The sequence below is a fragment of the Schistocerca serialis genome, chromosome 5 (genome assembly GCF_023864345.2).
Source record: "Schistocerca serialis cubense isolate TAMUIC-IGC-003099 chromosome 5, iqSchSeri2.2, whole genome shotgun sequence".
NCBI lineage: Eukaryota > Metazoa > Arthropoda > Insecta > Orthoptera > Acrididae > Schistocerca > Schistocerca serialis.
The window spans coordinates 685,645,580-685,669,400 of NC_064642.1; the positions used below are offsets into that span (position 1 = coordinate 685,645,580).

Consider the following 23,821-nt stretch of genomic DNA (forward strand, 5'->3'; position numbering starts at 1 on the left):
GGAAAAAACGAGTTACTACGTTTCAAACATGAAATAGGTCATTTTAAAATCAACATAAAAAACCAAAATTCCAAAAGTATAAACCACAAAATAATGCTTACCAATGGAAGAAAATGTGTCGTGCTCCTCACCCTCCTCCCTACCTGTGGTGCAACAGATGTCCCTTTCTCCAAAAATGTACTCAATGGGACCGTAGTGTTGCAACCACACACAAGTTGACCTACTGTGAGGAAAAAACGAGTTAGTCCATTTCAAACATCAAATAGGTTATTTTAAAATCAACATAAAAAACCAAAATTCCTAAAGTATAAACCACAAAATAATGCTTACCAATGGAAGAAAATGTGTCGTGCTCCTCACCCTCCTCCCTCCCTGTGGTGCAACAGATGTCCCTTTCTCCAAAAATGTACTCAATGGGACCGTAGTGTTGCAACCACACACAAGTTGACCTGCTGTGAGGAAAAAACGAGTTAGTACATTTCAAACATGAAATAGGTCATTTTAAAATCAACATAAAAAACCAAAATTCCAAAAGTATAAACCACAAAAAAATGTTTACCAATGGAAGAAAATGTGTCGTGCTCCTCACCCTCCTCCCTCCCTGTGGTGCAACAGATGTCCCTTTCTCCAAAAATGTACTCAATGGGACTGTAGTGTTGCAACCACACACAAGTTGACCTGCTGTGAGGAAATAAGAGTTAGTACATTTCAAACATGAAATAGGTCATTTTAAAATCAACATAAAAAACCAAAATTCCAAAAGTATAAACCACAAAAAAATGCTTACCAATGGAAGAAAATGTGTCCTGCTCCACACCCACCTCCCTTCCTGTGGTGCAACAGATGTCCCTTTCCCCAAAAATGTACTCAATGGGACCGTAGTGTTGCAACCACACACAAGTTGACTTGCTGTGAGGAAAATACGAGTTAGTACATTTCAAACATGAAATAGGTCATTTTAAAATCAACATAAAAAACCAAAATTCCAAAAGTATAAACCACAAAAAAATGCTTAACAATGGAAGAAAATGTGTCCTGCTCCTCACCCACCTCCCTCCCTGTGGTGCAACAGATGTCCCTTTCTCCAAAAATGCACTCAATGGGACCGTAGTGTTGCAACCACACACAAGTTGACCTGTTGTGAGGAAAAAACGAGTTAGTACGTTTCAAACATGAAATAGGTCATTTTAAAATCAACATAAAAAACCAAAATTCCAAAAGTATAAACCACCAAAAAATGCTTACCAATGGAAGAAAATGTGTCCTGCTCCTCACCCACCTCCCTCCCTGTGGTGCAACAGATGTCCCTTTCTCCAAAAATGTACTCAATGAGACCGTAGTGTTGCAACCACACACAAGTTGACCTGCTGTGAGGAAAATACGGGTTAGTACATTTCAAACATGAAATAGGTCATTTTAAAATCAACATCAAAAACCAAAATTCCAAAAATACAAACCACAAAAAAATGCTTACCAATGGAAGAAAATGTGTCGTGCTCCTCAGCCTCCTCCCTCCCTGTGGTGCAACAGATGTCCCTTTCTCCAAAAATGTACGCAATGGGACCGTAGTGTTGCAACCACACACAAGTTGACCTGCTGTGAGGAAAACACGAGTTAGTACATTTCAAACATGAAATAGGTCATTTTAAAATCGACATAAAAACCAAAATTCCAAAAGTATAAACCACAAAAAAATGCTTACCAATGGAAGAAAATGTGTCCTGCTCCTCACCCACCTCCCTCCCTGTGGTGCAACAGATGTCCCTTTCTCCAAAAATGTACTCAATGGGACCGTAGTGTTGCAACCACACACAAGTTGACCTGTTGTGAGGAAAATACGAGTTAGTACGTTTCAAACATGAAATAGGTCATTTTAAAATCAACATAAAAAACCAAAATTCCAAAAGTATAAACCACCAAAAAATGCTTACCAATGGAAGAAAATGTGTCCTGCTCCTCACCCACCTCCCTCCCTGTGGTGCAACAGATGTCCCTTTCTCCAAAAATGTACTCAATGAGACCGTAGTGTTGCAACCACACACAAGTTGACCTGCTGTGAGGAAAATACGGGTTAGTACATTTCAAACATGAAATAGGTCATTTTAAAATCAACATCAAAAACCAAAATTCCAAAAATACAAACCACAAAAAAATGCTTACCAATGGAAGAAAATGTGTCGTGCTCCTCACCCTCCTCCCTCCCTGTGGTGCAACAGATGTCCCTTTCTCCAAAAATGTACTCAATGGGACCGTAGTGTTGCAACCACACACAAGTTGACCTGCTGTGAGGAAAAAACGAGTTAGTACATTTCAAACATGAAATAGGTCATTTTAAAATCAATATAAAAAACCAAATTTCCTAAAGTATAAACCACAAAAAAATGCTTACTAATGGAAGAAAATGTGTCGTGCTCCTCAGCCTCCTCCCTCCCTGTGGTGCAACAGATGTCCCTTTCTCCAAAAATGTACGCAATGGGACCGTAGTGTTGCAACCACACACAAGTTGACCTGCTGTGAGGAAAACACGAGTTAGTACATTTCAAACATGAAATAGGTCATTTTAAAATCGACATAAAAACCAAAATTCCAAAAGTATAAACCACAAAAAAATGCTTACCAATGGAAGAAAATGTGTCCTGCTCCTCACCCACCTCCCTCCCTGTGGTGCAACAGATGTCCCTTTCTCCAAAAATGTACTCAATGGGACCGTAGTGTTGCAACCACACACAAGTTGACCTGCTGTGAGGAAAATACGAGTTAGTACATTTCAAACATGAAAAAGATCATTTTAAAATCAACATAAAAAACCAAAATTCCAAAAGTATAAACCACAAAAAATGCTTACCAATGGAAGAAAATGTGTCGTGCTCCTCACCCTCCTCCCTTCCTGTGGTGCAACAGATGTCCCTTTCTGCAAAAATGTACACAATGGGAAAGTAGTGTTGCAACCACACACAAGTTGACCTGCTGTGAGGAAAAAACGAGTTAGTACATTTCAAACATGAAATAGGTCATTTTAAAATCAACATAAAAAACCAAAATTCCAAAAGTATAAACCACAAAAAAATGCTTACCAATGGAAGAAAATGTGTCGTGCTCCTCACCCTCCTCCCTCCCTGTGGTGCAACAGATGTCCCTTTCTCCAAAAATGTACTCAATGGGACCGTAGTGTTGCAACCACACACAAGTTGACCTGCTGTGAGGAAAAAACGAGTTAGGACATTTCAAACATGAAATAGGTCATTTTAAAATCAACATAAAAAACCAAAATTCCAAAAGTATAAACCACAAAAAAATGCTTAACAATGGAAGAAAATGTGTCCTGCTCCTCACCCACCTCCCTCCCTGTGGTGCAACAGATGTCCCTTTCTCCAAAAATGTACTCAATGGGACCGTAGTGTTCCAACCACACACAAGTTGACCTGCTGTGAGGAAAATACGAGTTAGTACATTTCAAACATGAAATAGGTCATTTTAAAATCAACATAAAAAACCAAAATTCCAAAAGTATAAACCAAAAAAAAATGCTTACCAATGGAAGAAAATGTGTCGTGCTCCTCACCCTCCTCCCACCCTGTGGTGCAACAGATGTCCCTTTCTCCAAAAATGTACTCAATGGGACCGTAGTGTTGCAACCACACACAAGTTGACCTGCTGTGAGGAAAATACGAGTTAGTACATTTCAAACATGAAAAAGATCATTTTAAAATCAACATAAAAAACCAAAATTCCAAAAGTATAAACCACAAAAAAATGCTTACCAATGGAAGAAAATGTGTCGTGCTCCTCACCCTCCTCCCTCCCTGTGGTTCAACAGATGTCCCTTTCTCCAAAAATGTACTCAATGGGACCGTAGTGTTGCAACCACACACAAGTTCACCTGCTGTGAGGAAAAAACGAGTTAGTACATTTCACCCATGAAATAGGTCATCTTAAAATCAACATAAAAAACCAAAATTCCAAAAGTATAAACCACAAAAAAATGCTTACCAATGGAAGAAAATGTGTCCTGCTCCTCACCCACCTCCCTCCTTGTGGTGCAACAGATGTCCCTTTCTCCAAAAATGTACTCAATGGGACCGTAGTGTTGCAACCACACACAAGTTGACCTGCTGTGAGGAAAATACGAGTTAGTACATTTCAAACATGAAATAGGTCGTTTTAAAATCAACATAAAAAACCAAAATTCCAAAAGTATAAACCACAAAAAAATGCTTACCAATGGAAGAAAATGTGTCCTGCCCCTCACCCACCTCCCTCCCTGTGGTGCAACAGATGTCCCTTTCTCCAAAAATGTACTCAATGGGACCGTAGTGTTGCAACCACACACAACTTGACCTGCTGTGAGGAAAATACGAGTTAGTACATTTCAAACATGAAATAGGTCATTTTAAAATCAACATAAAAAACCAAAATTCCAAAAGTATAAACCACAAAAAAATGTTTACCAATGGAAGAAAATGTGTCGTGCTCCTCACCCTCCTCCCTCCCTGTGGTGCAACAGATGTCCCTTTCTCCAAAAATGTACTCAATGGGACCGTAGTGTTGCAACCACACACAAGTTGACCTGCTGTGAAGAAAATACGAGTTAGTATATTTCAAACATGAAGAAGATCATTATAAAATCAACATAAAAAACCAAAATTCCAAAAGTATAAACCACAAAAAAATGCTTACCAATGGAAGAAAATGTGTCGTGCTCCTCACCCTCCTCCCTTCCTGTGGTGCAACAGATGTCCCTTTCTGCAAAAATGTACTCAATGGGAAAGTAGTGTTGCAACCACACACAAGTTGACCTGCTGTGAGGAAAAAACGAGTTAGTACATTTCAAACATGAAATAGGTCATTTTAAAATCAACATAAAAAACCAAAATTCCAAAAGTATAAACCACAAAAAAATGCTTACCAATGGAAGAAAATGTGTCGTGCTCCTCACCCTCCTCCCTCCCTGTGGTGCAACAGATGTCCCTTTCTCCAAAAATGTACTCAATGGGACCGTAGTGTTGCAACCACACACAAGTTGACCTGCTGTGAGGAAAAAACGAGTTAGTACATTTCAAACATGAAATAGGTCATTTTAAAATCAACATAAAAAACAAAAATTCCAAAAGTATAAACCACAAAAAAATGCTTACCAATGGAAGAAAATGTGTCCTGCTCCTCACCCACCTCCCTCCCTGTGGTGCAACAGATGTCCCTTTCTCCAAAAATGTACTCAATGGGACCGTAGTGTTGCAACCACACACAAGTTGACCTGCTGTGAGGAAAATACGAGTTAGTACATTTCAAACATGAAATAGGTCATTTTAAAATCAACATAAAAAACCAAAATTCCAAAAGTATAAACCAAAAAAAAATGCTTACCAATGGAAGAAAATGTGTCGTGCTCCTCACCCTCCTCCCACCCTGTGGTGCAACAGATGTCCCTTTCTCCAAAAATGTACTCAATGGGACCGTAGTGTTGCAACCACACACAAGTTGACCTGCTGTGAGGAAAATACGAGTTAGTACATTTCAAACATGAAAAAGATCATTTTAAAATCAACATAAAAAACAAAATTCCAAAAGTATAAACCACAAAAAAATGCTTACCAATGGAAGAAAATGTGTCGTGCTCCTCACCCTCCTCCCTCCCTGTGGTTCAACAGATGTCCCTTTCTCCAAAAATGTACTCAATGGGACCGTAGTGTTGCAACCACACACAAGTTCACCTGCTGTGAGGAAAAAACGAGTTAGTACATTTCACCCATGAAATAGGTCATCTTAAAATCAACATAAAAAACCAAAATTCCAAAAGTATAAACCACAAAAAAATGCTTACCAATGGAAGAAAATGTGTCCTGCTCCTCACCCACCTCCCTCCTTGTGGTGCAACAGATGTCCCTTTCTCCAAAAATGTACTCAATGGGACCGTAGTGTTGCAACCACACACAAGTTGACCTGCTGTGAGGAAAATACGAGTTAGTACATTTCAAACATGAAATAGGTCATTTTAAAATCAACATAAAAAACCAAAATTCCAAAAGTATAAACCACAAAAAAATGCTTACCAATGGAAGAAAATGTGTCCTGCCCCTCACCCACCTCCCTCCCTGTGGTGCAACAGATGTCCCTTTCTCCAAAAATGTACTCAATGGGACCGTAGTGTTGCAACCACACACAACTTGACCTGCTGTGAGGAAAATACGAGTTAGTACATTTCAAACATGAAATAGGTCATTTTAAAATCAACATAAAAAACCAAAATTCCAAAAGTATAAACCACAAAAAAATGTTTACCAATGGAAGAAAATGTGTCGTGCTCCTCACCCTCCTCCCTCCCTGTGGTGCAACAGATGTCCCTTTCTCCAAAAATGTACTCAATGGGACCGTAGTGTTGCAACCACACACAAGTTGACCTGCTGTGAAGAAAATACGAGTTAGTATATTTCAAACATGAAGAAGATCACTATAAAATCAACATAAAAAACCAAAATTCCAAAAGTATAAACCACAAAAAAATGCTTACCAATGGAAGAAAATGTGTCGTGCTCCTCACCCTCCTCCCTCCGTGTGGTGCAACAGATGTCCCTTTCTCCAAAAATGTACTCAATGGGACCGTAGTGTTGCAACCACACACAAGTTGACCTGCTGTGAGGAAAAAACGAGTTAGTACATTTCAAACATGAAATAGGTCATTTTAAAATCAACATAAAAAACCAAAATTCCAAAAGTATAAACCACAAAAAAATGCTTACCAATGGAAGAAAATGTGTCCTGCTCCTCACCCTCCTCCCTCCCTGTGGTGCAACAGATGTCCCTTTCTCCAAAAATGTACTCAATGGGACCGTAGTGTTGCAACCACACGCAAGTTGACCTGCTGTGAGGAAAATACCAGTTAGTACATTTCAAACATGAAAAAGATCATTTTAAAATCAACATAAAAAACAACAATTCCAAAAGTATAAACCACAAAAAAATGCTTACCAATGGAAGAAAATGTGTCGTGCTCCTCACCCTCCTCCCTCCCTGTGGTTCAACAGATGTCCCTTTCTCCAAAAATGTACTCAATGGGAACGTAGTGTTGCAACCACACACAAGTTCACCTGCTGTGAGGAAAAAACGAGTTAGTACATTTGAAACGTGAAATACGTCATTTTAAAATCAACATAAAAAACCAAAATTCCAAAAGTATAAACCACAAAAAAATGCTTACCAATGGAAGAAAATGTGTCCTGCTCCTCACCCACCTCCCTCCCTGTGGTGCAACAGATGTCCCTTTCTCCAAAAATGTACTCAATGGGACCGTAGTATTGCAACCACACACAAGTTGACCTGCTGTGAGGAAAATACGAGTTAGTATATTTCAAACATGAAAAAGATCATTATAAAATCAACATAAAAAACCAAAATTCCAAAAGTATAAACCACAAAAAAATGCTTACCAATGGAAGAAAATGTGTCGTGCTCCTCACCCTCCTCCCTCCGTGTGGTGCAACAGATGTCCCTTTCTCCAAAAATGTACTCAATGGGACCGTAGTGTTGCAACCACAAACAAGTTGACCTGCTGTGAGGAAAAAACGAGTTAGTACATTTCAAACATGAAGTAGGTCATATTAAAATCAACATAAAAAACCAAAATTCCAAAAGTATAAACCACAAAAATATGTTTACCAATGGAAGAAAATGTGTCGTGCTCCTCACCCTCCTCCCTCCATGTGGTGCAACAGATGTCCCTTTCTCCAAAAATGTACTCAATGGGACCGTAGTGTTGCAACCACACACAAGTTGACATGCTGTGAGGAAAATACGAGTTAGTACATTTCAAACATGAAAAAGATCATTTTAAAATCAACATAAAAAACCAAAATTCCAAAAGTATAAACCACAAAAAAATGCTTACCAATGGAAGAAAATGTGTCGTGCTCCTCACCCTCCACCCTCCGTGTGGTGCAACAGATGTCCCTTTCTCCAAAAATGTACTCAATGGGACCGTAGTGTTACAACCACACACAAGTTGACCTGCTGTGAGGAAAATACGAGTTAGTATATTTCAAACATGAAAAAGATCATTATAAAATCAACATAAAAAACCAAAATTCCAAAAGTATAAACCACAAAAAAATGCTTACCAATGGAAGAAAATGTGTCGTGCTCCTCACCCTCCTCCCTCCCTGTGGTGCAACAGATGTCCCTTTCTCCAAAAATGTACTCAATGGGACCGTAGTGTTGCAACCACACACAAGTTGACCTGCTGTGAGGAAAAAACGAGTTAGTACATTTCAAACATGAAATAGGTCACTTTAAAATCAACATAAAAAACCAAAATTCCAAAAGTATAAACCACAAAAAAATGCTTACCAATGGAAGAAAATGTGTCTTGCTCCTCACCCTCCTCCCTCCCTGTGGTGCAACAGATGTCCCTTTCTCCAAAAATGTACTCAATGGGACCGTAGTGTTGCAACCACACACAAGTTGACCTGCTGTGAGGAAAATACGAGTTAGTACATTTCAAACATGAAAAAGATCATTTTAAAATCAACATAAAAAACCAAAATTCCAAAAGTATAAACCACAAAAAAATGCTTACCAATGGAAGAAAATGTGTCCTGCTCCTCACCCACCTCCCTCCCTGTGGTGCAACAGATGTCCCTTTCTCCAAAAATGTACTCAATGCTACCGTAGTGTTGCAACCACACACAAGTTGACCTGCTGTGAGGAAAATACGAGTTAGTACATTTCAAACATGAAATAGGTCATTTTAAAATCAACATAAAAAACCAATATTCCAAAAGTATAAACCACAAAAAAATGTTTACCAATGGAAGAAAATGTATCGTGCTCCTCACCCTCCTCCCTCCCTGTGGTGCAACAGATGTCCCTTTCTCCAAAAATGTACTCAATGGGACCGTAGTGTTGCAACCACACACAAGTTGACCTGCTGTGAGGAAACTACTACGAGTTAGTATATTTCAAACATGAAAAAGATCATTATAAAATCAACATAAAAAACCAAAATTCCAAAAGTATAAACCACAAAAAAAATGCTTACCAATGGAAGAAAATGTGTCCTGCTCCTCACCCACCTCCCTCCCTGTGGAGCAACAGATGTCCCTTTCTCCAAAAATGTACTCAATGGGACCGTAGTGTTGCAACCACACACAAGTTGACCTGCTGTGAGAAAAATACGAGTTAGTATATTTCAAACATGAAAAAGATCATTATAAAATCAACATAAAAAACCAAAATTCCAAAAGTATAAACCACAGAAAAATGCTTACGAATGGAAGAAAATGTGTCGTGCTCCTCACCCTCCTCCCTCCGTGTGGTGCAACAGATGTCCCTTTCTCCAAAAATGTACTCAATGGGACCGTAGTGTTGCAACCACACACAAGTTGACCTGCTGTGAGGAAAATACGAGTTAGTACATTTCAAACATGAAATAGGTCATTTTAAAATCAACATAAAAAACCAAAATTCCAAAAGTATAAACCACAAAAAAATGTTTACCAATGGAAGAAAATGTGTCGTGCTCCTCACCCTCCTCCCTCCCTGTGGTGCAACGGATGTCCCTTTCTCCAAAAATGTACTCAATGGGACCGTAGTGTTGCAACCACACACAAGTTGACCTGCTGTGAGGAAAATACGAGTTAGTATATTTCAAACATGAAAAAGATCATTATAAAATCAACATAAAAAACCAAAATTCCATAAGTATAAACCACAAAAAAATGCTTACCAATGGAAGAAAATGTGTCCTGCTCCTCACCCACCTCCTTCCCTGTGGTGCAACAGATGTCCCTTTCTCCAAAAATGTACTCATAGGGATCGTAGTGTTGCAACCACACACAAGTTGACCTGCTGTGAGGAAAATACGAGTTAGTACATTCCAAACATGAAAAAGATCATTATAAAAACAACAAAAAAAACCAAAATTCCGAAAGTATAAACCACAAAAAAATGCTTACCAATGGAAGAAAATGTGTCGTGCTCCTCACCCTCCTCCCTCCCTGTGGTGCAACAGATGTCCCTTTCTCCAAAAATGTACTCAATGGGACCGTAGTGTTGCAACCACACACAAGTTGACCTGCTGTGAGGAAAAAACGAGTTAGTACATTTCAAACATGAAATAGGTCATTTTAAAATCAACATAAAAAACCAAAATTCCAAAAGTATAAACCACAAAAAAATGCTTACCAATGGAAGAAAATGTGTCCTGCTCCTCACCCACCTCCCTCCCTGTGGTGCAACAGATGTCCCTTTCTCCAAAAATGTACTCAATGGGACCGTAGTATTGCAACCACACACAAGTTGACCTGCTGTGAGGAAAATACGAGTTAGTATATTTCAAACATGAAAAAGATCATTATAAAATCAACATAAAAAACCAAAATTCCAAAAGTATAAACCACAAAAAAATGCTTACCAATGGAAGAAAATGTGTCGTGCTCCTCACCCTCCTCCCTCCGTGTGGTGCAACAGATGTCCCTTTCTCCAAAAATGTACTCAATGGGACCGTAGTGTTGCAACCACAAACAAGTTGACCTGCTGTGAGGAAAAAACGAGTTAGTACATTTCAAACATGAAGTAGGTCATATTAAAATCAACATAAAAAACCAAAATTCCAAAAGTATAAACCACAAAAATATGTTTACCAATGGAAGAAAATGTGTCGTGCTCCTCACCCTCCTCCCTCCATGTGGTGCAACAGATGTCCCTTTCTCCAAAAATGTACTCAATGGGACCGTAGTGTTGCAACCACACACAAGTTGACATGCTGTGAGGAAAATACGAGTTAGTACATTTCAAACATGAAAAAGATCATTTTAAAATCAACATAAAAAACCAAAATTCCAAAAGTATAAACCACAAAAAAATGCTTACCAATGGAAGAAAATGTGTCGTGCTCCTCACCCTCCACCCTCCGTGTGGTGCAACAGATGTCCCTTTCTCCAAAAATGTACTCAATGGGACCGTAGTGTTACAACCACACACAAGTTGACCTGCTGTGAGGAAAATACGAGTTAGTATATTTCAAACATGAAAAAGATCATTATAAAATCAACATAAAAAACCAAAATTCCAAAAGTATAAACCACAAAAAAATGCTTACCAATGGAAGAAAATGTGTCGTGCTCCTCACCCTCCTCCCTCCCTGTGGTGCAACAGATGTCCCTTTCTCCAAAAATGTACTCAATGGGACCGTAGTGTTGCAACCACACACAAGTTGACCTGCTGTGAGGAAAAAACGAGTTAGTACATTTCAAACATGAAATAGGTCACTTTAAAATCAACATAAAAAACCAAAATTCCAAAAGTATAAACCACAAAAAAATGCTTACCAATGGAAGAAAATGTGTCTTGCTCCTCACCCTCCTCCCTCCCTGTGGTGCAACAGATGTCCCTTTCTCCAAAAATGTACTCAATGGGACCGTAGTGTTGCAACCACACACAAGTTGACCTGCTGTGAGGAAAATACGAGTTAGTACATTTCAAACATGAAAAAGATCATTTTAAAATCAACATAAAAAACCAAAATTCCAAAAGTATAAACCACAAAAAAATGCTTACCAATGGAAGAAAATGTGTCCTGCTCCTCACCCACCTCCCTCCCTGTGGTGCAACAGATGTCCCTTTCTCCAAAAATGTACTCAATGCTACCGTAGTGTTGCAACCACACACAAGTTGACCTGCTGTGAGGAAAATACGAGTTAGTACATTTCAAACATGAAATAGGTCATTTTAAAATCAACATAAAAAACCAATATTCCAAAAGTATAAACCACAAAAAAATGTTTACCAATGGAAGAAAATGTATCGTGCTCCTCACCCTCCTCCCTCCCTGTGGTGCAACAGATGTCCCTTTCTCCAAAAATGTACTCAATGGGACCGTAGTGTTGCAACCACACACAAGTTGACCTGCTGTGAGGAAACTACTACGAGTTAGTATATTTCAAACATGAAAAAGATCATTATAAAATCAACATAAAAAACCAAAATTCCAAAAGTATAAACCACAAAAAAAATGCTTACCAATGGAAGAAAATGTGTCCTGCTCCTCACCCACCTCCCTCCCTGTGGAGCAACAGATGTCCCTTTCTCCAAAAATGTACTCAATGGGACCGTAGTGTTGCAACCACACACAAGTTGACCTGCTGTGAGAAAAATACGAGTTAGTATATTTCAAACATGAAAAAGATCATTATAAAATCAACATAAAAAACCAAAATTCCAAAAGTATAAACCACAGAAAAATGCTTACGAATGGAAGAAAATGTGTCGTGCTCCTCACCCTCCTCCCTCCGTGTGGTGCAACAGATGTCCCTTTCTCCAAAAATGTACTCAATGGGACCGTAGTGTTGCAACCACACACAAGTTGACCTGCTGTGAGGAAAATACGAGTTAGTACATTTCAAACATGAAATAGGTCATTTTAAAATCAACATAAAAAACCAAAATTCCAAAAGTATAAACCACAAAAAAATGTTTACCAATGGAAGAAAATGTGTCGTGCTCCTCACCCTCCTCCCTCCCTGTGGTGCAACGGATGTCCCTTTCTCCAAAAATGTACTCAATGGGACCGTAGTGTTGCAACCACACACAAGTTGACCTGCTGTGAGGAAAATACGAGTTAGTATATTTCAAACATGAAAAAGATCATTATAAAATCAACATAAAAAACCAAAATTCCATAAGTATAAACCACAAAAAAATGCTTACCAATGGAAGAAAATGTGTCCTGCTCCTCACCCACCTCCTTCCCTGTGGTGCAACAGATGTCCCTTTCTCCGAAAATGTACTCATAGGGATCGTAGTGTTGCAACCACACACAAGTTGACCTGCTGTGAGGAAAATACGAGTTAGTACATTCCAAACATGAAAAAGATCATTATAAAAACAACACAAAAAACCAAAATTCCGAAAGTATAAACCACAAAAAAATGCTTACCAATGGAAGAAAATGTGTCGTGCTCCTCACCCTCCTCCCTCCCTGTGGTGCAACAGATGTCCCTTTCTCCAAAAATGTACTCAATGGGACCGTAGTGTTCCAACCACACACAAGTTGACCTGCTGTGAGGAAAAAACGAGTTAGTACATTTCAAACATGAAATAGGTCATTTTAAAATCAACATAAAAAACCAAAATTCCAAAAGTATAAACCACAAAAAAATGCTTACCAATGGAAGAAAATGTGTCCTGCTCCTCACCCACCTCCCTCCCTGTGGTGCAACAGATGTCCCTTTCTCCAAAAATGTACTCAATGGGACCGTAGTGTTGCCACCACACACAAGTTGACCTGCTGTGAGGAAAAAACGAGTTAGTACATTTCAAACATGAAATAGGTCATTTTAAAATCAACATAAAAAACCAAAATTCCAAAAGTATAAACCACAAAAAAATGCTTACCAATGGAAGAAAATGTGTCCTGCTCCTCACCCTCCTCCCTCCCTGTGGTGCAACAGATGTCCCTTTGTCCAAAAATGTACTCAATAGGACCGTAGTGTTGCAACCACACACAAGTTGACCTGCTGTGAGGAAAAAACGAGTTAGTACATTTCAAACATGAAATAGGTCATTTTAAAATCAACATAAAAAACCAAAATTCCAAAACTATAAACCACAAAAAAATGCTTACCAATGGAAGAAAATGTGTCCTGCTCCTGACCCACCTCCCTCCCTGTGGTGATACAGATGTCCCTTTCTCCAAAAAATGTACTCAATGGGACCGTAGTATTGCAACCACACACAAGTTGACCTGCTGTGAGGAAAATACGAGTTAGTACATTTCAAACATGAAATAGGTCATTTTAAAATCAACATAAAAAACCAAAATTCCAAAAGTATAAACCACAAAAAAATGCTTACCAATGGAAGAAAATATGTCGTGCTCCTCACCCTCCTCCCTCCCTGTGGTGCAACAGATGTCCCTTTCTCCAAAAATGTACTCAATGGGACCGTAGTGTTGCAACCACACACAAGTTGACCTGCTGTGAGGAAAATACGAGATAGTACATTTCAAACATGGAAAAGGTCATTTTAAAAGCAACATAAAAAACCAAAATTCCAAAAGTATAAACCACAAAAAGATGCTTACCAATGGAAGAAAATGTGTCGTGCTCCTCACCCTCCTACCTCCCTGTGGTGCAACAGATGTCCCTTTCTCCAAAAATGTACTCAATGGGACCGTAGTGTTGCAACCACACACAAGTTGACCTGCTGTGAGGAAAAAACGAGTTAGTACATTTCAAACATGAAATAGGTCATTTTAAAATCAACATAAAAAACCAAAATTCCAAAAGTATAAACCACAAAAAAATGCTTACCAATGGAAGAACACGTGTCCTGCTCCTCACCCACCTCCCTCCCTGTGGTGCAACAGATGTCCCTTTCTCCAAAAATGTACTCAATGAGACCGTAGTGTTGCAACCACACGCAAGTTGACCCGCTGTGAGGAGAAAACGAGTTAGTCCATTTCAAACATGAAATAGGTCATTTTAAAATCAACATAAAAAACCAAAATTCCAAAAGTATAAACCACAAAAAAATGTTTACCAATGGAAGAAAATGTGTCGTGCTCCTCACCCTCCTCCCTCCCTGTGGTGCAACAGATGTCCCTTTCTCCAAAAATGTACTCAATGGGACCGTAGTGTTGCAACCACACACAAGTTGACCTGCTGTGAGGAAAATACGAGTTAGTACATTTCAAACATGAAATAGGTCATTTTAAAATCAACATAAAAAACCAAAATTCCAAAAGTATAAACCACAAAAAAATACTTACCAATGGAAGAAAATGTATCATGCTCCCCACCCTCCTCCCTCCCTGTCGTGCAAACGATTTCCTTTTCTCCAAAAATGTACTCAATGGGACCGTAGTGTTGCAACCACACACAAGTTGACCTGCTGTGAGGAAAATACGAGTTAGTACATTTCAAACATGAAATAGGTCACTTTAAAATCAACATAAAAAACCAAAATTCCAAAAGTATAAACCACAAAAAATTGCTTACCAATGAATCAAAATGTGTCCTGCTCCTCACCCTCCTCCCGCCCTGTGGTGCAACAGATGTCCCTTTCTCCAGAAATGTACTCAATGGGACCGTAGTGTTGCAACCACACACAAGTTGACCTGCTGGGACGAAAAAACGAGTTAGTTCATTTCAAACATGAAATAGGTCATTTTACAATCAACATAAAAAAACAAAATTCCAAAAGTATAAACCACAAAAAAATGCTTACCAATGGAAGAAAATGTGTCGTGCTCCACACCCTCCTCCCTCCCTGTGGTGCAACAGATGTCCCTCTCTCCAAAAATGTACTCAATGGGACCGTAGTGTTGCAACCACACACAAGTTGACCTGCTGTGAGGAAAGAACGAGTTAGTACATTTCAAACATGAAATAGGTCATTTTAAAATCAACATTAAAAAGGAAAATTCCAAAAGCATAAACCACAAAAAAATGCTTACTAATGGAAGAAAATGTGTCGTGCTCCTCACCCTCCTCCCTCCCTGTGGTGCAACAGATGTCCCTTTCTCCAAAAATGTACTCAATGGGACCGTAGTGTTGCAACCACACACAAGTTGACCTGCTGTGAGGAAAATACGAGTTTGTACATTTCAAACATGAAATGGGTCATTTTAAATTCAACATAAAAAACCAAAATTCCAAAAGTATAAACCACAAAAAAATGCTTACCAATGGAAGAAAATGTGTCGTGCTCCTCACCCTCCTCCCTCCCTGTGGTGCAACAGATGTCCCTTTCTCCAAAAATGTACTCAATGGGACTGTAGTGTTGCAACCACACACAAGTTGACCTGCTGTGAGGAAAAAACGAGTTAGTACATTTCAAACATGAAATAGGTCATTTTAAAATCAACATAAAAAACCAAAATTCCAAAAGTATAAACCACAAAAAAATGCTTACCAATGGAAGAAAATGTGTCGTGCTCCTCACCCTCCTCCCTCCCTGTGGTGCAACAGATGTCCCTTTCTCCAAAAATGTACTCAATGGGACCGTTGTGTTGCAACCACACACAGGTTTACCTGCTGTGAGGAAAAAACGAGTTAGTACATTTCAAACATAAAATAGGTCATTTTAAAATCAACATAAAAAACCAAAATTCCAAAAGTATAAACCACAAAAAAATGCTTACCAATGGAAGAAAATGTGTCGTGCTCCTCATCCTCCTCCCTCATTGTGGTGCAACAGATGTCCCTTTCTACAAAAATGTACTCAATGGGACCGTAGTGTTGCAACCACACACAAGTTGACCTGCTGTGAGGAAAAAACGAGTTAGTACATTTCAAACATGAAATAGGTCATTTTAAAATCAACATAAAAAACCAAAATTCCAAAAGTATAAACCACAAAAAAATGCTTACCAATGGAAGAAAATTTGTCGTGCTCCTCACCCTCCTCCCTCCCTGTGGTGCAACAGATGTCCCTTTCTCCAAAAATGTACTCAATGGGACCGTAGTGTTGCAACCACACACAAGTTGACCTGCTGTGAGGAAAAAACGAGTTAGTACATTTCGAACATGAAATAGGTCATTTTAAAATCAACATAAAAAACCAAAATTCCAAAAGTATAAACCACAAAAAAATGCTTACCAATGGAAGAAAATGTGTCCTGCTCCTCACCCTCCTCCCTCCCTGTGGTGCAACAGATGTCCCTTTCTCCAAAAATGTACTCAATGGGACCGTAGTGTTGCAACCACACACAAGTTGACCTGCTGTGAAGAGAAAACGAGTTAGTACATTTCAAACATGAAATAGGTCATTTTAAAATCAACATAAAAAACCAAAATTCCAAAAGTATAAACCACAAAAAAATGCTTACCAATGGAAGAAAATGTATCGTGCTCCTCATCCTCCTCCCTCCCTGTGGTGCAACAGATGTCCCTTTCTCCAAAAATGTACTCAATGGGACCGTAGTGTTGCAACCACACACAAGTTGACCTGCTGTGAGGAAAAAACGAGTTAGTACATTTCAAACATGAAATAGGTCATTTTAAAATCAACATTAAAAACGAAAATTCCAAAAGTATAAACCACAAAAAAATGCTTACCAATGGAAGAAAATGTGTCGTGCTCCTCACCCTCCTCCCTCCCTGTGGTGCAACAGATGTCCCTTTCTCCAAAAATGTACTCAATGGGACCGTAGTGTTGCAACCACACACAAGTTGACCTGCTGTGAGGAAAAAACGAGTTTGTACATTTCAAACATGAAATGGGTCATTTTAAAATGATCATAAAAAACCAAAATTCCAAAAGTATGAACCACAAAAAAATGCTTACCAATGGAAGAAAATGTGTCGTGCTCCTCACCCTCCTCCCTCCCTGTGGTGCAACAGATGTCCCTTTCTCCAAAATTGTACTCAATGGGACCGTAGTGTTGCAACCACACACAAGTTGACCTGCTGTGAGGAAAAAGCGAGTTAGTACATTTCAAACATGAAATAGGTCATTTTAAAATCAACATAAATAACCAAAATTCCAAAAGTATAAACCACAAAAAAATGCTTACCAATGGAAGAAAATATGTCGTGCTCCTCACCCTCCTCCCTCCGTGTGGTGCAACAGATGTCCCTTTCTCCAAAAATGTACTCAATAGGACCGTAGTGTTGCAACCACACACAAGTTGACCTGCTGTGAGGAAAAAACGAGTTAGTACATTTCAAACATGAAATAGGTCATTTTAAAATCAACATAAGAAACCAAAATTCCAAAAGTATAAACCACAAAAAAATGCTTACTAATGGAAGAAAATGTGTCCTGCTCCTCAACCACCTCCCTCCCTGTGGTGCAACAGATGTCCCTTTCTCCAAAAATGTACTCAATGGAACCATAGTGTTGCAACCACACACAAGTTGCCCTGCTGTGAGGAAAAAACGAGTTAGTACATTTCAAACATGAAATAGGTCATTTTAAAATCAACATAAAAAACCAAAATTCCAAAAGTATAAACCACAAAAAAATGCTTACCAATGGAAGAAAATGTGTCCTGCTCCTCACCCTCCTCCCTCCCTGTGGTGCAACAGATGTCCCTTTCTCCAAAAATGTACTCAATGGGACCGTAGTGTTGCAACCACACACAAGTTGACCTGCTGTGAAGAGAAAACGAGTTAGTACATTTCAAACATGAAATAGGTCATTTTAAAATCAACATAAAAAACCAAAATTCCAAAAGTATAAACCACAAAAAAATGCTTACCAATGGAAGAAAATGTATCGTGCTCCTCATCCTCCTCCCTCCCTGTGGTGCAACAGATGTCCCTTTCTCCAAAAATGTACTCAATGGGACTGTAGTGTTGCAACCACACACAAATTGACCTGCTGTGAGGAAAAAACGAGTTAGTACATTTCAAACATGAAATAGGTCATTTTAAAATCAACATAAAAAACCAAAATTCCAAAAGTATAAACCACAAAAAATGCTTACCAATGGAAGAAAATTTGTCGTGCTCCTCACCCTCCTCCCTCCCTGTGGTGCAACAGATGTCCCTTTCTCCAAAAATGTACTCAATGGGACTGTAGTGTTGCAACCACACGCAAGTTGACCTGCTGTGAGGAAAAAACGAGTTAGTACATTTCAAACATGAAATAGGTCATTTTAAAATCAACATAAAAAACCAAAATTCCGAAAGTATAAACCACAAAAAAATGCTTACTAATGGAAGAAAATGTGTCCTGCTCCTCATCCTCCTCCCTCCCTGTGGTGCAACAGATGTCCCTTTCTCCAAAAATGTACTCAATGGGTCCGTAGTGTTGCAACCACACACAAGTTGACCTGCTGTGAAGAGAAAACGAGTTAGTACATTTCAAACACGAAATAGGTCATTTTAAAATCAACATAAAAAACCAAAATTCCAAAAGTATAAACCACAAAAAAATGCTTACCAATGGAAGAAAATGTATCGTGCTCCTCATCCTCCTCCCTCCCTGTGGTGCAACAGATGTCCCTTTCTCCAAAAATGTACTCAATGGGACCGTAGTGTTGCAACCACACACAAATTGACCTGCTGTGAGGAAAAAACGAGTTAGTACATTTCAAACATGAAAAAGGTCATTTTAAAATCAACATAAAAAACCAAAATTCCAAAAGTATAAACCACAAAAAAATGCTTACCAATGGAAGAAAATGTGTCGTGCTCCTCACCCTCCTCCCTCCCTGTCGTGCAAACGATTTCCTTTTCTCCAAAAATGTACTCAAAGGGACCGTAGTGTTGCAACCACACACAAGTTGACCTGCTGTGAGGAAAATACGAGTTAGTACATTTCAAACATGAAATAGGTCATTTTAAAATCAACATAAAAAACCAAAATTCCGAAAGTATAAACCACAAAAAAATGCTTACCAATGAATCAAAATGTGTCCTGCTCCTCACCCTCCTCCCGCCCTGTGGTGCAACTGATGTCCCTTTCTCCATGAATGTACTCAATGGGACCGTAGTGTTGCAACCACACACAAGTTGACCTGCTGTGAGGAAAAAACGAGTTAGTACATTTCAAACATGAAATAGGTCATTTTACAATCAACATAAAAAACCAAAATTCCAAAAGTATAAACCACAAAAAAATGCTTACCAATGGATGAAAATGTGTCGTGCTCCACACCCTCCTCCCTCCCTGTGGTGCAACAGATGTCCCTTTCTCCAAAAATGTACTCAATGGGACCGTAGTGTTGCAACCACACACAAGTTGACCTGCTGTGAGGAAAAAACGAGTTAGTACATTTCAAACATGAAATAGGTCATTTTAAAATCAACATTAAAAACGAAAATTCCAAAAGTATAAACCACAAAAAAATGCTTACCAATGGAAGAAAATGTGTCGTGCTCCTCACCCTCCTCCCTCCCTGTGGTGCAACAGATGTCCCTTTCTCCAAAAATGTACTCAATGGGACCGTAGTGTTGCAACCACACACAAGTTGACCTGCTGTGAGGAAAAAACGAGTTTGTACATTTCTAACATGAAATGGGTCATTTTAAATTCAACATAAAAAACCAAAATTCCAAAAGTATAAACCACAAAAAAATGCTTACCAATGGAAGAAAATGTGTCGTGCTCCTCACCCTCCTCCCTCCCTGTGGTGCAACAGATGTCCCTTTCTCCAAAAATGTACTCAATGGGACCGTAGTGTTGCAACCACACACAAGTTGACCTGCTGTGAGGAAAAAACGAGTTAGTACATTTCAAACATGAAATAGGTCATTTTAAAATCAACATAAATAACCAAAATTCCAAAAGTATAAACCACAAAAAAATGCTTATAAATGGAAGAAAATATGTCGTGCTCCTCACCCTCCTCCCTCCGTGTGGTGCAACAGATGTCCCTTTCTCCAAAAATGTACTCAATGGGACCGTAGTGTTGCAACCACACACAAGTTGACCTGCTGTGAGGAAAAAACGAGTTAGTACATTTCAAACATGAAATAGGTCATTTTAAAATCAACATAAAAAACCAAAATTCCAAAAGTATAAACCACAAAAAAATGCTTACCAATGGAAGAAAATGTGTCGTGCTCCACACCCTCCTCCCTCCCTGTGGTGCAACAGATGTCCCTTTCTCCAAAAAAGTACTCAATGGGACCGTAGTGTTGCAACCACACACAAGTCGACCTGCTGTGAGGAAAAAACAAGTTAGTACATTTCAAACATGAACTGGGTCATTTTAAAATCAACATAAAAAACCAAAATTCCAAAAGTATAAACCACAAAAAAATGCTTACCAATGGAAGAAAATTTGTCGTGCTCCTCACCCTCCTCCCTCCCTGTGGTGCAACAGATGTCCCTTTCTCCAAAAATGTACTCAATGGGACCGTAGTGTTGCAACCACACACAAGTTGACCTGCTGTGAGGAAAATACGAGTTAGTACATTTCAAACATGAAATAGGTCATTTTAAAATCAACATAAAAAACCAAAATTCCAAAAGTATAAACCACAAAAAAATGCTTACCAATGGAAGAAAATGTGTCGTGCTCCTCACCCTCCTATCTCCCTGTGGTGCAACAGATGTCCCTTTCTCCAAAAATGTACTCAATGGGACCGTAGTGTTGCAACCACACACAAGTTGACCTGCTGTGAGGAAAAAACGAGTTAGTACATTTCAAACATGAAATAGGTCATTTTAAAATCAACATAAAAAACCAAAATTCCAAAAGTATAAACCACAAAAAAATGCTGACCAATGGAAGAAAATGGGTCCTGCTCCTCACCCTCCTCCCTCCCAGTGGTGCAACAGATGTCCCTTTCTCCAAAAATGTACTCAATGGGACCGTAGTGTTACAACCACACACAAGTTGACCTGCTGTGAAGAGAAAACGAGTTAGTACATTTCAAACATGAAATAGGTCATTTTAAAATCAACATAAAAAACCAAAATTCCAAAAGTATAAACCACAAAAAAATGCTTACCAATGGAAGAAAATGTATCGTGCTCCTCATCCTTCTCCCTCCCTGTGGTGCAACAGATGTCCCTTTCTCCAAAAATGTACTCAATGGGACCGTAGTGTTGCAACCACACACAAGTTGACCTGCTGTGAGGAAAAAAAGAGTTAGTACATTTCAAACATGAAATAGGTCATTTTAAAATCAACATAAAAAACCAAAATTCCAAAAGTATAAACCACAAAAAAATGCTTACCAATGGAAGAAAATGTGTCGTGCTCCTCACCCTCCTCCCTCCCTGTGGTGCAACAGATGTCCCTTTCTCCAAAAATGTACTCAATGGGACTGTAGTGTTGCAACCACACACAAGTTGACCTGCTGTGAGGAAAAAACGAGTTAGTACATTTCAAACATGAAATAGGTCATTTTAAAATCAACATAAAAAACCAAAATTCCAAAAGTATAAACCACAAAAAAATGCTTACCAATGGAAGAAAATGTGTCGTGCTCCTCACCCTCCTCCCTCCCTGTGGTGCAACAGATGTCCCTTTCTCCAAAAATGTACTCAATGGGACCGTAGTGTTGCAACCACACACAAGTTGACCTGCTGTGAGGAAAAAACGAGTTAGTAAATTTCAAACATGAAATAGGTCATTTTAAAATCAACATAAAAAACCAAAATTCCAAAAGTATAAACCACAAAAAAATGCTTACCAATGGAAGAAAATGTGTCGTGCTCCTCACCCTCCTATCTCCCTGTGGTGCAACAAATGTCCCTTTCTCCAAAAATGTACTCAATGGGACCGTAGTGTTGCAACCACACACAAGTTGACCTGCTGTGAGGAAAAAACGAGTTAGTACATTTCAAACATGAAATAGGTCATTTTAAAATCAATATAAAAAACCAAAATTCCAAAAGTATAAACCACAAAAAAATGCTTACCAATGGAAGAAAATGTGTCCTGCTCCTCACCCTCCTCCCTCCCTGTGGTGCAACAGATGTCCCTTTCTCCAAAAATGTACTCATTGGGACCGTAGTGTTGCAACCACACACAAGTTGGCCTGCTGTGAGGAAAAAACGAGTTAGTACATTTCAAACATGAAATAGGTCATTTTAAAATCAACATAAAAAACCAAAATTCCAAAAGTATAAACCACAAAAAAATGCTTACCAATGGAAGAAAATGGGTCCTGCTCCTCACCCTCCTCCCTCCCAGTGGTGCAACAGATGTCCCTTTCTCCAAAAATGTACTCAATGGGACCGTAGTGTTGCAACCACACACAAGTTGACCTGCTGTGAGGAAAAAACGAGTTAGTAAATTTCAAACATGAAATAGGTCATTTTAAAATCAACATAAAAAACCAAAATTCCAAAAGTATAAACCACAAAAAAATGCTTACCAATGGAAGAAAATGTGTCGTGCTCCTCACCCTCCTATCTCCCTGTGGTGCAACAGATGTCCCTTTCTCCAAAAATGTACTCAATGGGACCGTAGTGTTGCAACCACACACAAGTTGACCTGCTGTGAGGAAAAAACGAGTTAGTACATTTCAAACATGAAATAGGTCATTTTAAAATCAACATAAAAAACCAAAATTCCAAAAGTATAAACCACAAAAAAATGCTTACCAATGGAAGAAAATGTGTCGTGCTCCTCATCCTCCTCCCTCCCTGTGGTGCAACAGATGTCCCTTTCTCCAAAAATGTACTCAATGGGACCGTAGTGTTGCAACCACACACAAGTTGACCTGCTGTGAGGAAAAAACGAGTTAGTACATTTCAAACATGAAATAGGTCATTTTAAAATCAACATTAAAAACGAAAATTCCAAAAGTATAAACCACAAAAAAATGCTTACCAATGGAAGAAAATGTGTCATGCTCCTCACCCTCCTCCCTCCCTGTGGTGCAACAGATGTCCCTTTCTCCAAAAATGTACTCAATGGGACCGTAGTGTTGCAACCACACACAAGTTGACCTGCTGTGAGCAAAAAACGAGTTAGTACGTTTCAAACATGAAATAGGTCATTTTAAAATCAACATAAAAAACCAAAATTCCAAAAGTATAAACCACAAAAAAATGCTTACTAATGGAAGAAAATGTGTCCTGCTCCTCACCCACCTCCCTCCCTGTGGTGCAACAGATGTCCCATTCTCCAAAAATGTACTCAATGGAACCATAGTGTTGCAACCACACACAAGTTGCCCTGCTGTGAGGAAAATACGAGTTAGTACATTTCAAACATGAAATAGGTCATTTTAAAATCAACATAAAAAACCAAAATTCCAAAAGTATAAACCACAAAAAAATGCTTACCAATGGAAGAAAATGTGTCGTGCTCCTCACCCTCCTCCCTCCCTGTGGTGCAACAGACGTCCCTTTCTCCAAAAATGTACTCAATGGGACTGTAGTGTTGCAACCACACACAAGTTGACCTGCTGTGAGG

At 39.0% G+C, this 23,821-nt stretch overlaps 1 protein-coding gene across 1 annotated transcript in view; it reads right to left on the reverse strand.

Annotated features, from left to right (window-relative positions):
- Nucleotides 1-23,821, reverse strand: part of LOC126482177 (dentin sialophosphoprotein-like) — a 195,618-nt gene that overhangs the window by 91,604 nt on the left and 80,193 nt on the right. Inside the window, exons 92-97 of the mRNA XM_050106156.1 lie at nt 18,883-18,924; nt 18,654-18,695; nt 18,425-18,466; nt 18,197-18,238; nt 17,968-18,009; nt 2,846-2,911 (exon numbers count right to left, since the gene is read on the reverse strand). Of these exons, the coding sequence (XP_049962113.1) occupies nt 2,846-2,911; nt 17,968-18,009; nt 18,197-18,238; nt 18,425-18,466; nt 18,654-18,695; nt 18,883-18,924 (276 nt within the window). The remainder of the gene's footprint in view (nt 1-2,845; nt 2,912-17,967; nt 18,010-18,196; nt 18,239-18,424; nt 18,467-18,653; nt 18,696-18,882; nt 18,925-23,821) is intronic.